The sequence below is a fragment of the Paroedura picta genome, chromosome 2 (assembly GCF_049243985.1).
Source record: "Paroedura picta isolate Pp20150507F chromosome 2, Ppicta_v3.0, whole genome shotgun sequence".
Lineage (NCBI taxonomy): Eukaryota > Metazoa > Chordata > Lepidosauria > Squamata > Gekkonidae > Paroedura > Paroedura picta.
The window spans coordinates 136,185,171-136,198,408 of NC_135370.1; the positions used below are offsets into that span (position 1 = coordinate 136,185,171).

The following is a 13,238-nucleotide window of genomic DNA, read 5'->3' on the forward strand; positions in this document are numbered from 1 at the left end:
TCCAATACGGAAGCATGATTTTCAAGAAAAACCGAAGGAGCTGTCCTGTGGAACTAGCTGAACATGTTTCATGCCTTCAGTCATAGCCAGAACAATCAAACATTTAGGTGAGATAATATCAGTGGATAAGGTGGATATGGATTGCTTGAATGAAACCTGGCTGGATACAGTTGATGATAAACATGGCCTCATATGGCTATCGTCTGCCAGATTGCAACAGTGGAGAAGTGAGGCCTCAGAAGAGGTGTCGGGAACCCGCTTGCTAACTGAAAAACAGGGTGCCCCTTTGAAGAAAACGTCACGCCAGGCCTGGTGAACGATACAACAGGAACAAGCTTTATTTCAGCAACGTGGAGTCCGCTGGTATGGAGTAAGAGCTTCCACCGAACTCCAGGTGGAAGCTCCCTTTTATACAAAACCCACCTCCTTAGGCTGTATTGCCCCACCCAGTACTTGCGGAGGGAACATGCTGATACAATCATGACTCATGCCCATATGCGAGGTTTTCCGGGGTTCCTGATGGCCCATTTTCCTGGAACAAAGGGCCATCTCCGGGCCCTTGTCAAAAGGTGGAGGGGGACATTGAGGTTCTTTAGCGGCCATTGCCACCTCAACGATCGGGTGGGGCGCCCAGCTGCCGGCTTGCCTATGATCACCATGCCCTACCTCCGTGATCGCGGGCGCCTCTGATGGCGGGGTTCGGTCCCGTTCCCAAGCCACCAAGGACCGAACCACGACAAGAGGGTAACAGGCAACAATCTTCTGTTCTTGTAAAATGCCATATGGAAATACAAAATGGTAGTTTTCTAAATATTTTTCTTAATGCTTTAATACTTTTTATCTCCAACAACTTTTTTTGAATAAGGGTATCAGGTCTGAAAGCAGATAAAATCAGAAATCAATGCTCTACTCTGTAGACTCCATTCCTAATTTAAAATTTCACTCACAGCAACCAACACAAGCTGATTTCTCATAGATATTCTGGAACATATTTACCTCTCCATGCAAATTCTGAAAACTGCTTTCCGTGTTTATTAAAACAAACGAGCAAGACTTTCAGCATTTATAGTGAGCTGGGTTAGTACCTGTGAACATAACCTGATGAGAAACTATTTTTCTCAAATATCAAACATTACATTATGTAAATAAGCACAAGACTTGGAAAATGTTTAAATCATGTTTCCCTTTACATGCTGCTTCTTAAATCCATTAAACTCATACTGAATATTAAAATGATTATTTTAAAGCTTATGAGCCTAAAGCAAAAACAACAACAAGGAACTATTGCCATAATTTAACAAAAAGCAGAACTGGGCTTTCATTTATTCAGAAGAACAAAAGTTGTAAATGCAGATGCTCTTCAGTGGCAATTATATAAGTAATAAACATGCAGCAGCTATATAAGGATCTGAAGTGGTGATTATGTATAAGGACGAAATGGAGCCTCAACAGTATTTACTCAGTCGCTTTGTCTTCATCTGAAAAATGTGGAACAGACTTTTTTGCTACGACATTGTCTAGCCGCTGTCCTTGAAGGTACGGATTTACATTCTGAAAAAAATATTTTTAAAGAGATTAGGAATGACAAGTACAGTCAGGAAAATGAATAGAAATAATCTGCTTCTGGAACATGCTTAAAATTTAATATTTATTCATTTCATAGCCAAAATTATATCCTTTATATTTTATGCTTTCCCATTGTTTGAGATATAAAATTCACCACCACCTAAACGGAGTAAAATACAATACAATTACAAAAGCCCAACCACAGCCTACATCACACAGATCAGAACCCAACACGGTTTTTAAAAAGATCAAAAGGCCCTATGGAACAACTCTCTGTTGCATGCCAGATTAAATAACTCTATTGTTACATGCCATTAAATCTGAAACAAATTAAGATTATCAACTCAATACTCTAGTAGTACAAAAAAAAATGAAGCATACATTTTACAGAGTTCCCAATATCCATCCCCAAATGTGTCTGTACAATATAACGTTTTGAATTCTTTGACACATCAGATTGGAATTCTCCCAGTGAAGTGAAGCTGGTCAGGCAGGACATTTCTGTCTACTAGAGTCCACAAAGTCTTCAAAATTCTGTTTGTGTAAGGAACCTTAGGAAGAGTGTATTTGTGGGTCTGTAGTAGGTAGGATGAATCAATACAAAATTGGCCTCCTCACCTCTGCTAGCAGAATAGCCAATTTTGGATCCAGCTCATTAAAACTCGGTGGTGTACTTTAGTAGTGTAAAATTATTAATGTACAAAAATGTATCCCAGTAGAAAAAAATCTCTTAGAAATTTATTTCATTCAGTCAATTTATATTCCCCCCCTTAATGTGACTTCTCAGGGCGGTTCACTAAAATATTGTAGAATTCTCTTCCGCCATTTGAAAAAACACCAATCATTAAGTCAGTAGAAAAGAACAAGAGTCTAGAAGCACCTTAAAGACTAACAAAATATGTATGGAAGGTTAAAATGGTTTCTAATGCCAGAATGATGTCCATTTATTCCTTGTTGCAGGGACAGGCCTGTTTATGCAATGTAGAAAGTGGAAAGGCATTGTTGACAGATGAAAGCATAAATCACATTAGAGCACAGATTCTCAACCAGGGTTTCATGGAACCCTGGGGTTTATTGCTGGCCCTGGAAGGGTTTCCTGAATAGGAGGGAGTTAAATTATATATATATAAATTTGTCATCATTTATCGGGTGATATGACCATATATGGTCATGTTGACCAGCCCTCCCCTCCCAAAATGGCCAATGATGGGGTAGGGGGTAGGAAGAGGAGGGGCTCTGTGTATGTATGTACACAGTTATGCTTTCCAACCATATTCTGCACAATCACACCATTTCTGAGGTTTCTTGAAGCCTGAAGAATGTTTCAGGGATCTATATTAGGTTTGTTGCAGGCCTTGAAGCCTTGTTACTGTTAAGTAGTTTATCATTGCAGATGATAAGTTATTATAGGTTAGCATGCCGTCTATAAGCAAGGAAAGGTCGCCCCTCCCCCAGTGTCTATGTGAGGCAACTGTAACTATCCAGCACAGGTCATTAATAATATATTGAACTGGCTTGAGTTGTGAGCTAGGTGACGACTAGGGAGGTTCTGTTGTCATATTCTTTGGGCTTATCTTGTGACAATCTGTCCCTGGGTAACATTTTGGCCTTTCCAATTATCACACAAGTAGGATATTATAGAGCCTCTTGTGGCGCAGAGTGGTAAGGCAGCAGACATGCAGTCTGAAGCTCTGCCCATGAGGCTGGGAGTTTGATCCCAGCAGCTGGCTCACGGTTGACTCAGCCGTCCATTCTTCCGAGGTCGATAAAATGTGTATCCAGCTTGCTGGGAGGTAAACGGTAAGGGTCAGACATGACTCGGTGCTTGCACAGGGGATACCTTTACCTTTTTTAAGGATATTGTGGTGCAAAAATGTCTGCTGAAGAAGAAGAAGAAGAAGAAGAAGAAGAAGAAGAAGAAGAAGAAGAAGAAGAAGAAGAAGAAGAAGAAGAAGAAGAAGAAGAAGAAGAGTTGGCTCTTATATGCCACTTTTCTCTACCCCAAGGAGTCTCAAAGCGGCTTACAGTCACCTTCCCTTTCCTCTCCCCACAACAGACACCCTGTGAGGTGGGTGAGGTTGAGAGAGCCTATAGATCCTCTAAGTGTGTATCTCTGCCTGAGGGTTGGAGGAGGTGTAAATATAGCGTAGGGCTTGGTTATACACAGTAGATGGCTTGATGTGATTGGGGTGGTAGCTGGAGGCATGTAGATATATTTGCCCATCTGTCAGTTTCTGGTATAATGCATTTCTTAAGTATCCCTTGTGTATCCATACTGTGGTATCTAGAAAGTTTATTTCTTGGGTAGAGTAATTCATAATTAGATTAATGTTGCAATGGAAGTTATTGAAAAGTCTGGTGAAATCTCTTGAGGGCTTCTTTTCCGTGGGGCCCAGGCAATGCAAATGACATCAGTTAATGTCAAGTAAAGGAGAGGTGCCAAGGGGTAGGCATTCCGAACACTGTATTCCAGTGTGGGACTACTCACTAAATTTGTAGATGACACCAAATCAGGAAGAGTAGTGAATATCCCAGAAGATATAGAGTTCAGCGAGATCTGAACTTGCCAGAAATGTGAGCAAATGAGAACATGATGAGAACAATAAAGAGAAGTGTAGAGTCCTATATCAGGGCCACAAAAATGAGAAGCATGCATACTGGATGGCACTTGTGGGTAGCAGTGTGTGTGAATGAGATTTTGGGGTACTTGTAGACTGTAAGCTAAATGGCCCATTATACACTGAGTGGGAGGTCCACATTCAGGGTGTAATGGCGGCAGCTAAAATCACCAATTATGCATGCTGCGGGCGGCAACCGGGCGCAGAGTCAACGTATGCCGCCGAAAAAGCCGTGTTAGCGAGATGCGGAAGAAAGTGGAGCTTCTCGGGACCAGCGCACAACCAGAAGCGGCTCCAGAGTAGCTGCATGCATAATCGGATACTCTGGGTTTTGCCGCCGTTGTGTTCCGTCCCGTGCATAAGCGGTTTGCTTCGCTTCTTCCTCCTCTGTGTTCTCCATGCCGCCGTTTCAGCTGCCGTGCATAATAGGCCTATATGAGCAGACAGTGTGATGCAGCAGTAAAGACAGCAAATGCTGTCTTGAACCATTTATACAATGGGAACTTTTTTGCCCCAGCTCCCATGCAGGAGTACAAATCGGGGGCGGGTGAAGTGCACTGGGCCAAATGCGGTCCCATGTGGGTGCAGGAAGAGGTAGAGCAACCTGCCACAACTAAAACTCCAGCCTGCATCCTGGCATGTGTGTAAACAGTCTTGAGGTGTATCGACAGAGGCATCACATCAAAATCACGTCATCTTCCCACTGTATACATCCTTGATCAGAGTGCACCTGAAGTACCGTCTGCAGTTCTGGAGGCCTCACTTCAAAAAGGATATAGACAAAATTGAGAGGCTGCAGAGGAAGCCAACAAGGATGATCAAGGGACCTAGAATCCAGGCCCTATGAGTAAAAGCAGTGGGGAATGTTTAGCCTGGAGAAAAGGAGGATGAGGGGGGACATGATTGCTGTCTTTAAGTATTTGAATGGTTGTCAATTACAGGAGGGCAGGGAAAGGTTCCTGTTGGTAGCAGAGGATAGGACCCGCAGTAATGGGTTTAAACTATGTATAGAACAGTATCAGACAGACATCAGGACTTAGAAGGAAATAACTAGTGATGCCAACTCCCAGGTAAAGCCTAGCGATCTACCAGAATAACAACTGATCTGCAGACTGAGATCAGTTCCTCTGGAGAAAATGGTTGATTTGAGTCTGGACTCCATGGCATTAATACATCTCTAAAGTCTCTTCCCTCCCTCACGCCCCACTCACCAGGCTTCTCCTTGAGAGTCCTAGGAATTTCCCAGCCCAGAGCTGGCAATCCTAGATGTAACTCTGTTTAGGATTGTACTGAATGTATCTATGTACAATTATGGCTACCCAGTCATAAAAATATACCTAATGCCTATTTCCTGCCTATTAATGATGCCTCCAGTTCTTCTGCCTGATAAGTCTGACTCATCTTGGTCAGCCATGGAGAAAAGCTTCATGAACTTCTGGTTTGTAGACATGAGTGCTCACGCCCCCTTTCCTCTTCAATAATTGAAACAATAAATAGGCTTCTGTTCAAACTAAATTATATCCCTTCTCTGACAGGACAATATTATTATAAGATATTTAAGAAAGCATGATGAGTAATAGACAGCTCTTTGTGGGATCACTGTGAAGACAATGTTTCTGTTGATATTTATGTGTAAACAGAAAAAGGAAGAATATGAATATCCTTTTGCTAACAATATAATTCAGAAGTCTTAGCCTCTATACCCTCTTCGTCAGCTCTCCAGGATAACTGCTTAGCCACTGTGTAAAACAGGATGCTAGGCTAGATGGTCTGATCCAGCAGGGCTCTCATATTCTTTAGCCACATATTAGATGTGTCAGCCTAGCACTTTAGCACCACACAATGCTTGCTACACTTCATATGCTACCTGCATACAGTGATTTGCTGTTATTTACTAGAGAATACTGATAGGTGCAACCTGAAACACTTAAAAGTCTATAGGAATATGAAATTAGTAGCAACTAATGCTAATGCTTGTGTAAAAGGAATCAAAGGTGTGTAAAATGCTGGATACTGCAATCTTTGGATGCTACTACACATCCACGGTTTAAAATGGTATCATACAGATTGACAGAGTTTATAATACATTCCACTTTAGTGTACCATGATTATATATAAGTATATATATAAGTATAAATTATACTTAAAAATTAAGGTCTTCTGTCAGACCAATGTACTCTCAGATAAAGGAGTTTCTGCTATATCACTGCATGATTTATTGATCTAATTTTGCTTCCTTCAGTTTAGCCTTTGTTGGGTCAGGCAATTCTGCCATGTATTTCTACTGCCGATAACTGGATAATCATGTCTGATGCACAGAGTAAGGTGACCAGATTTTAACATTGGTAAAGCAGAACACCATTGACCGGGGGGGGGGGGGGTTCTTGATTAAAAATTTGGTCTATATGGAGCGACAAATAATTTCAAAGAACACATAAAATACAAAAATAGTATTGTAATATACAATTTTCCAGGTGCCCCCAGATGTCCCTCCAAAAGTGGGACAATCTGGTCACCTTAGCACAGAGGCAGAGGAAACACCTGCCCCAAGGCAACACATCTCAAGTAGTAACATATACAAAACACCTTAGTTCTAAACTCTAAAAGTAAATGTTTTAGAGTCTAAGAGTGAAGTGTGTCTTCACCTTTAGGAGAATTTAAAAAAATGTGCTTCAATTATCTGAACACTGGGAAACATAACAAATAACTCTGGCTAAAAGTACACTGCTTATCACAAACATTCTCTTGAAGCAAAGTGTAGCTCTAGGTTTTAATACAGATGTACTAGTCAGAGTAATTTCAACAATCTGATTTTACTTTGCATTCTTGACTGATCCTGCACTAAGACTCAGAAATGAAAACAAGTTGTGTTATGAAAATTACCCTTTTCTTTCTTTTAGGTCCACCCTTCATTTTCTCAAATAGTAAATTCTTATTCTGAAAGAAAGAAAAAAAATACAAGTATGGATCAAATTTTCAAACTCCTCTGTTCAAGCAAGACTGTGCCATCTAAATATTAGCATATGAAGATTCTGGAAAGAAGTTTAGAAGAGAATGTCATGTTGTTGGAAAGATAAACCACAAGAAAACATTTGAATTACTGCAGCTATTAATAAAATATTTTGCTATTCTTTTGGGATTCTCAGTGTCATCAACCATTATAGGAACAGGAATATATGATGATTTTAAGTTGCACGATGGTTTTAATCTTATCCATCTTAGCAAGAGAAAAGTCAGAGTGGAAAAAGAGCTCAGTTGTAGAGCACATACTTTGCTTGCATGTTATTCTAAGTTCCATCTCTGGCTAATAAGCTCTCAGGTATCAAGGATAAGAAAGATCTAAGAGGTTAGTGGGACTGATATGCAAAGGGTCTGACTCTATATAAAGCAGCCTCATATATCACATTAAAACTTCAAGAAGACTAGAATTTCCAGTGCGAAGAAACTCTTATGATGTACTTTGTGTACATATTCCCTATGATTTTTACCTTATTTCCAATGTTTCTTACCTTATCAGCTCCACTGTTGATTTCCGTATTTCATTCAATCTGTTAAACGCAGTCATTGCAAAGAAATTCTGTTTGCAGTCCTTTCAGTGCCTCTCCCTTCCCTCGTTTAAATAGTACCATAATAAAATTTCATTTTTGAAATAAAACAGTTCGCTCCATAACTTTTAAATAGAGTGAACCTTTTAAAAACAGCCAAAAATTGCTTTGGCACACAGAAGAGTTGTACAAAAATGAGAGCAAGAGAGATTACTATGACCACAGCTTTATAAATGTTTCTACATACGACTATATTTCATGGACTATATTTCATGGATACAGTAAGCTCATATCAGGTCTAGAACTTCAGACACATGCTTAACAGATTTTATTTCCATTGAGATTATTCTGTGGACCCCCCCCAAGTTAAGAAAACAGGGAAAATGTTTTAAGAAGACCTGTATTGTACGAAATTGAAGGCTGTACAAGGAAATGGCTATGAATTGGTTATCTATACTACCATGAAGTAATGCAAGAGAGAAATGAACAGCATTTACTTCTAAACCAAAACCTTTGCATGGTATGGAATGAATGTTTTAGAAGGCTAAATGCGGTCTGTTTAGTGTTTTTCATATTAATTTAAATCTCAAGTTCACATGACATATCTGTTGTCTGACCTCAGCTATTTCAGCTGAGCTGAGAAACAAAGGAAGGAAAATGAAATCTACCCAAGGATAGACTTTCCTGACTATAGCAGTCTGTTCACATTTACACATGGGAAAGCTTCAACAGAACACTAACAAAGAATCATAGATGTTTTTCTCTGGAAAGTAGAACATCACAGTTCTCTTAACATACAATTTTATCCAACAATCTTCTTTAAAAGAAGGTTCTAGACTTTATTTTAAAAAGCTGCGCTGCTGTAAAAGCTTAAAGATTGCAACTTGAAAAAATCCAGCCTGCAAAGATCAGATTTTGTTTTGTCTGAAGATATTTTAAGACTGTAACTAATGTTTAAATATACTGGGCAGCAGAGTGCAGATAAGGTTATGAAATCTGATATAAGACTTTATACATGCAATGATGGTAAATCTGAAATTACAGCAAGTCCCAACAAATTGAGAATATAGGCTTTTGGTGAGATAATGAGCATCTTGAGTTCCCCTATACAGGCTGGTACAAAGTATTCTGCTGCCAAGCAGGGTATATGCAAATATTAATTCATAAAAGCACAACATGGGTTTACACAAAACAAGATACAGTTTCTTGGTATAAAGTCATTCTTATTTTAGATTTCTTTAATATTACATTTATAATATTAATATAATTTATAATATTAACTCACTGAAAGGGGTCATAACTCTGTGGATGAACTAAAATGTAATTGTTGTTAAAATTACTGTCATTTATAAGCAAAAAAGGGTTCTATGGTATCTCAAAGTAAGAGATTTATTGTAGCATAAATAAATGCTAAATAAAAAAAATTCTGAATTAAAATTTAACAACAGATTTAATAGTATTAATCAGGACTTAACAGCACATTGTTATGGCTGGACTGATGTGAAGCTCACAATGCTTCTGAGATTTGCACAGAAACAATTCATTTCATGCCATTTTAACCCTTCTGTTCCCAATTTCCCCTGGTTAAGTCTGTCAGGACCTAGAACAGATTTGTCTCTGAGCAGAGCCTGGGATATCCTGCTCTGATAAGGATCCTCTAGTGGCTAAGTGCTTTGATTCAGGCAGAGGACCTGTTCTGAGACCACCTGTTAGAGTCAGACAGTCATCCAGCCTTTTAAAATGGAAATATCATTTTAAAATGTTTTCTTGCATATGCACAACTTATTTCCAGTCATACAGTAAATTTCCTTGTGTAGTGGCAGGAGCTGCTGCCAAAGCAACTTTTAAAAAATATGCAGCTTATCAGATCTCTAAAAGCCAATCAGAAATTCTGCTAGGTGAAAGCTCCAACTGGCCCTGTCCAATTTCTAAAATCACTAGGTGGGCACCAAGGCAGGAGTCCACAAGTGCATGAGGCCCCTGAGTAAACACACAGAAAAAGCAGGGCCACTTTCTCTACAGCTACCTGCCTAAGCCTGTTTTTTATTATTTTAATGTGTTTTACTTTGTGAGCTGCCTCAAACAGGTCTAATATTTTAATATAAATTCAGTAATTGTGGTTATAAATCTAAATTGATTTATTTATTTACTAAAATTAAAGTCCATTGTAGCTGATACGACGGGCTCTAGCGGGGGGGGGTAGGAAAATAGCAAAGAGAGGGAGGTAGAAAGGAAGAGAGTGATTAAGATAGAGATTGGCATTGGGAAGAGTAAGGGGAGGGGTTGTCCAGTCTAAGGGGGTTGAATATGTGTGTGGTGTGGTGACAAATGAGGGTGTGGATGTGGAGAGATGGGTGTCAAGAACCCGTGGTTTGGAATGTTGGTTAAGTGTGGGAGAGGACTGACCTTTGGGAATTGTGGCATAGTGGTTACAGATAAGCTTTCCAGAGCCATGTCCTCAGATATGTGAAGGGAAAATCAGACTGGAGACTATTCTTAGGGGGAGATTACATGTCAACCAATTCCTCCTAGTTCTGTGGCCCTAATCCTTCTGTCTCCATTTTATTTTACTGTTGATATGTTATGTGCCCACATGCTTCTTTCACTGTTGCCCTTTAGAAGAAGAGCTGAGTTTTTGTACCCTGCTGTTTACTACTCAAAGGAGTCTCAAAGCAGTTTACAAACACCTTTTCCCTTCCTCTCCCCACAATAGACAACCTGTGAGGGATGTGGGGCTGTGAGAGGTCTGAGAGAACTGGGAATGGCCCACAGTCACCCAACAGGCCTCAGGTGTCTCTAAGCAGTTTAAAAGCGCTCTTCCCTTCCTCTCCCCATAACAGTCACCCTGTGTGAGAAATGGGGCTGAGAGCTCTGAGAGAACTGGGAATGGTCCACAGTCACCCAGCAGGCCTCAGGTGTCTCTAAGCAGTTTAAAATCACCTTCCCTTCCTCTCCCTATAATAGGCCCCCTGTGAGGGAGGTGAGTGTAGGGGCCGGCCCAATCAGGGTCGCACCCTGATTGGCTCATGTTCAACTTGGACACCCCGGACATGCTCCACTCACAAGGGAGTTTCACAAATATATAGAGGAACCATGGATAAGGATTGGGTTTGTTTACCCCCTTCCCATTTTTGAGCAGGCTCTGGACTCACAATCGCCAATTAAAACATTACTGTTGTAATCAAGGAGCCATTATATTATGACTACAGTAAGAACTGCCAAGCAAAAGTATCTATCAGTAACCAGCCATGGATAGCTATTAAGCAGTGTTAAGCTGATCTCAAACCTTTGAAGTAGAAATCTTTTTTCCCCCAAGCTATCTATGTTGCTTATCTGAGACTAGGGGCAAAGCCCGTTGTCTCCAAGAATGCAACGGGCGCTAGAGCTTGGCAGTGGGAAGAGGAAGGGGAGGAGTTGTCCTGTCTGTAAGGGCATGGGGTTGAATGTTGAGGCCTACTGCACAGGGTTGTTGTGCAGATGAAACAGGAGACAAAAAAGCCAGTTTCCTCTGCAGAATAATGCTGTGCAGTGGCCTCAAACCTGCAGAGAGTTGCAAAGAAGAAAGACGCATGGCTTGGCTGTGTCTAACCAGAGCAGTATTTTAAGTGAAAAGGGGCTTTTCTGTGGCCTCCCTGTCAGCCAACTGTTTGGCAGAAGGGGAAGTCCCCCCCCCACCCTCAAAAGGAAGGGCCTCAGGCTCCCCTTCGTTGCTCTTGGAAAGGCCTCCCTCCCCTTAGTCAGGGCCTGTCAGAAGCTCCTTCACAGCAGGCCTGAAGGGAGGGAGGGGGAGGGAGCGCACTCTGCAGCCTCCTGCCAGCTCTGTCAGGGTTCTGAGGCAATTTACAGTTGGACTTGACAGTTAGGAAAGCCTTGGGGCAAAAAGGGCTGGTGCAGCCTGTCCAAGCCTCTGTTCTCATCCTCCTTGGCAACCCTACTGACCTCCTCTCCCTGCGGTGGTCAGGAGCAGACTGGCAGCCAGACTGGGCTGGGTGAATGGAATTTTGGTCTGTCCTGGTGAGGGGCCAATAGGAAGGCGCTTTGCGTGCCTCCCCATTGGCTGCTTGGCCCTGGATGGACACTCGGAGGGCCCAATCAGGAGCCGCTTTGCAGCTCCTGATTGGGCCCTCTGAGTTTTTATCCTGGACAGGGCCCGCCCTAACTCCTCCCCAGGTGGCCTTACCCTTTTATTTAACCACAGGAGCGGTTAAAGATACTGATTTTGTGCATCAGAGGCTTTAATATCTATGCCCAGATCTATTATATCCTTGGCAGAATGGTTTTGGTAAATCAATCCCCTGGTGTGTGCTTCTTTCAGAATCAAAGTCTTCTAGGAGAAAGAGTCTGTTAAAATTTACTGACAGAGAACCCCTTCCTTGCTACTTTGGCCATATCATATTTAACTGACACAACGGTTACTTGGAAACCTACAAAGCAAAGAGAGTTACAGACCCATTTGCCCATGCTGGGATAGTCATGTTCTGGATCAAACAGGTGTTGGTGAAGCTGGTATTCTTTGCTGAATTGTGCTGTGTCAGGTGTGTTTTCGAGACATCCATCATCAACTGCAAAAACATTGGGTGAAGTCTGAGTTCCATTACAACTTGTAATAATGAAGAACTTCACATCAAGAACAAATGCAATGAATTTCATCATCAAAGATGGGAGATTAGAATAACTCTCTTGAGTACTTTTTTGTGATTTCAACAATCTCTTAAAATAAGTTAAATCAATGACTTCCAGTAGGATCATAGGTTAATGAGCAGTTGGAACAAACTGTTATTCATAAATTTAGCCAGAGTTTGTATTTGTACTCATACGAACTTGTTGGTTGTATAGCTGCTCTAATACCACTATTCTGTAGTTTCTTAACATTTAAAAAGCATATTTACAACTCTTATTTTGTTGCAAGGGCAAAACTACCATAATAAGATTTTTTCTCATGACCCTACTTGGAAATACCCAAGTAAAAAAAATGCCAAAGGAGGGGGGGGAATAATGGGAGAGATTTGAAGTCTATTTCCTTGGGAATAATAGGACAATAACTATTATTGGTCAGTGAATCATTTCCCGATAGTAATTACTGGGTAGAAGTGGAATCCGAATATTTTTGGATACTTCCATGAACTTCAACACACATACGAGTTGATCCAGTCTTCTTCCCACTTATTGTTAAGCAATAAGACTAATCATTTCATTGATATTGCAACACCATATTATTTAGTTTGGGAGCTTTTGGGTCATGGCTTTCAAGTGTTCAAATCTAGCAGCCCTACAAGGTGGCATAAAATAGAAAAGTCTTTCAGTAAGTCAGTAAGTCAGTCCACAAACCTCACTGAGGAAGTTCTCAAATAGGTTTAGCATATAATACATTTTTATAGTACCTACTTAGGCACAGACTGAAGTTTATATTTAAATCTCTGAAACCGCTATGCTCAAAAACTAGTAAGATATGATCTTCATTGAGAATGCAGCCATGAAAGAGGGTAGCTTTACATTGACAGCAGCAGTT

At 40.8% G+C, this 13,238-nt stretch overlaps 1 protein-coding gene across 1 annotated transcript in view; it reads right to left on the reverse strand.

Annotated features, from left to right (window-relative positions):
* Window positions 1–313: 313 nt before the first annotated feature.
* ARHGAP11A (Rho GTPase activating protein 11A) overlaps window positions 314–13,238 on the reverse strand; it is a 48,390-nt gene continuing 35,465 nt past the window's right edge. Inside the window, exons 16-18 of the mRNA XM_077319097.1 lie at window positions 12,179–12,291; window positions 7,068–7,121; window positions 314–1,551 (exon numbers count right to left, since the gene is read on the reverse strand). Coding sequence (XP_077175212.1) covers window positions 1,456–1,551; window positions 7,068–7,121; window positions 12,179–12,291 — 263 coding nt within the window. The 3' untranslated portion in view covers window positions 314–1,455. The remainder of the gene's footprint in view (window positions 1,552–7,067; window positions 7,122–12,178; window positions 12,292–13,238) is intronic.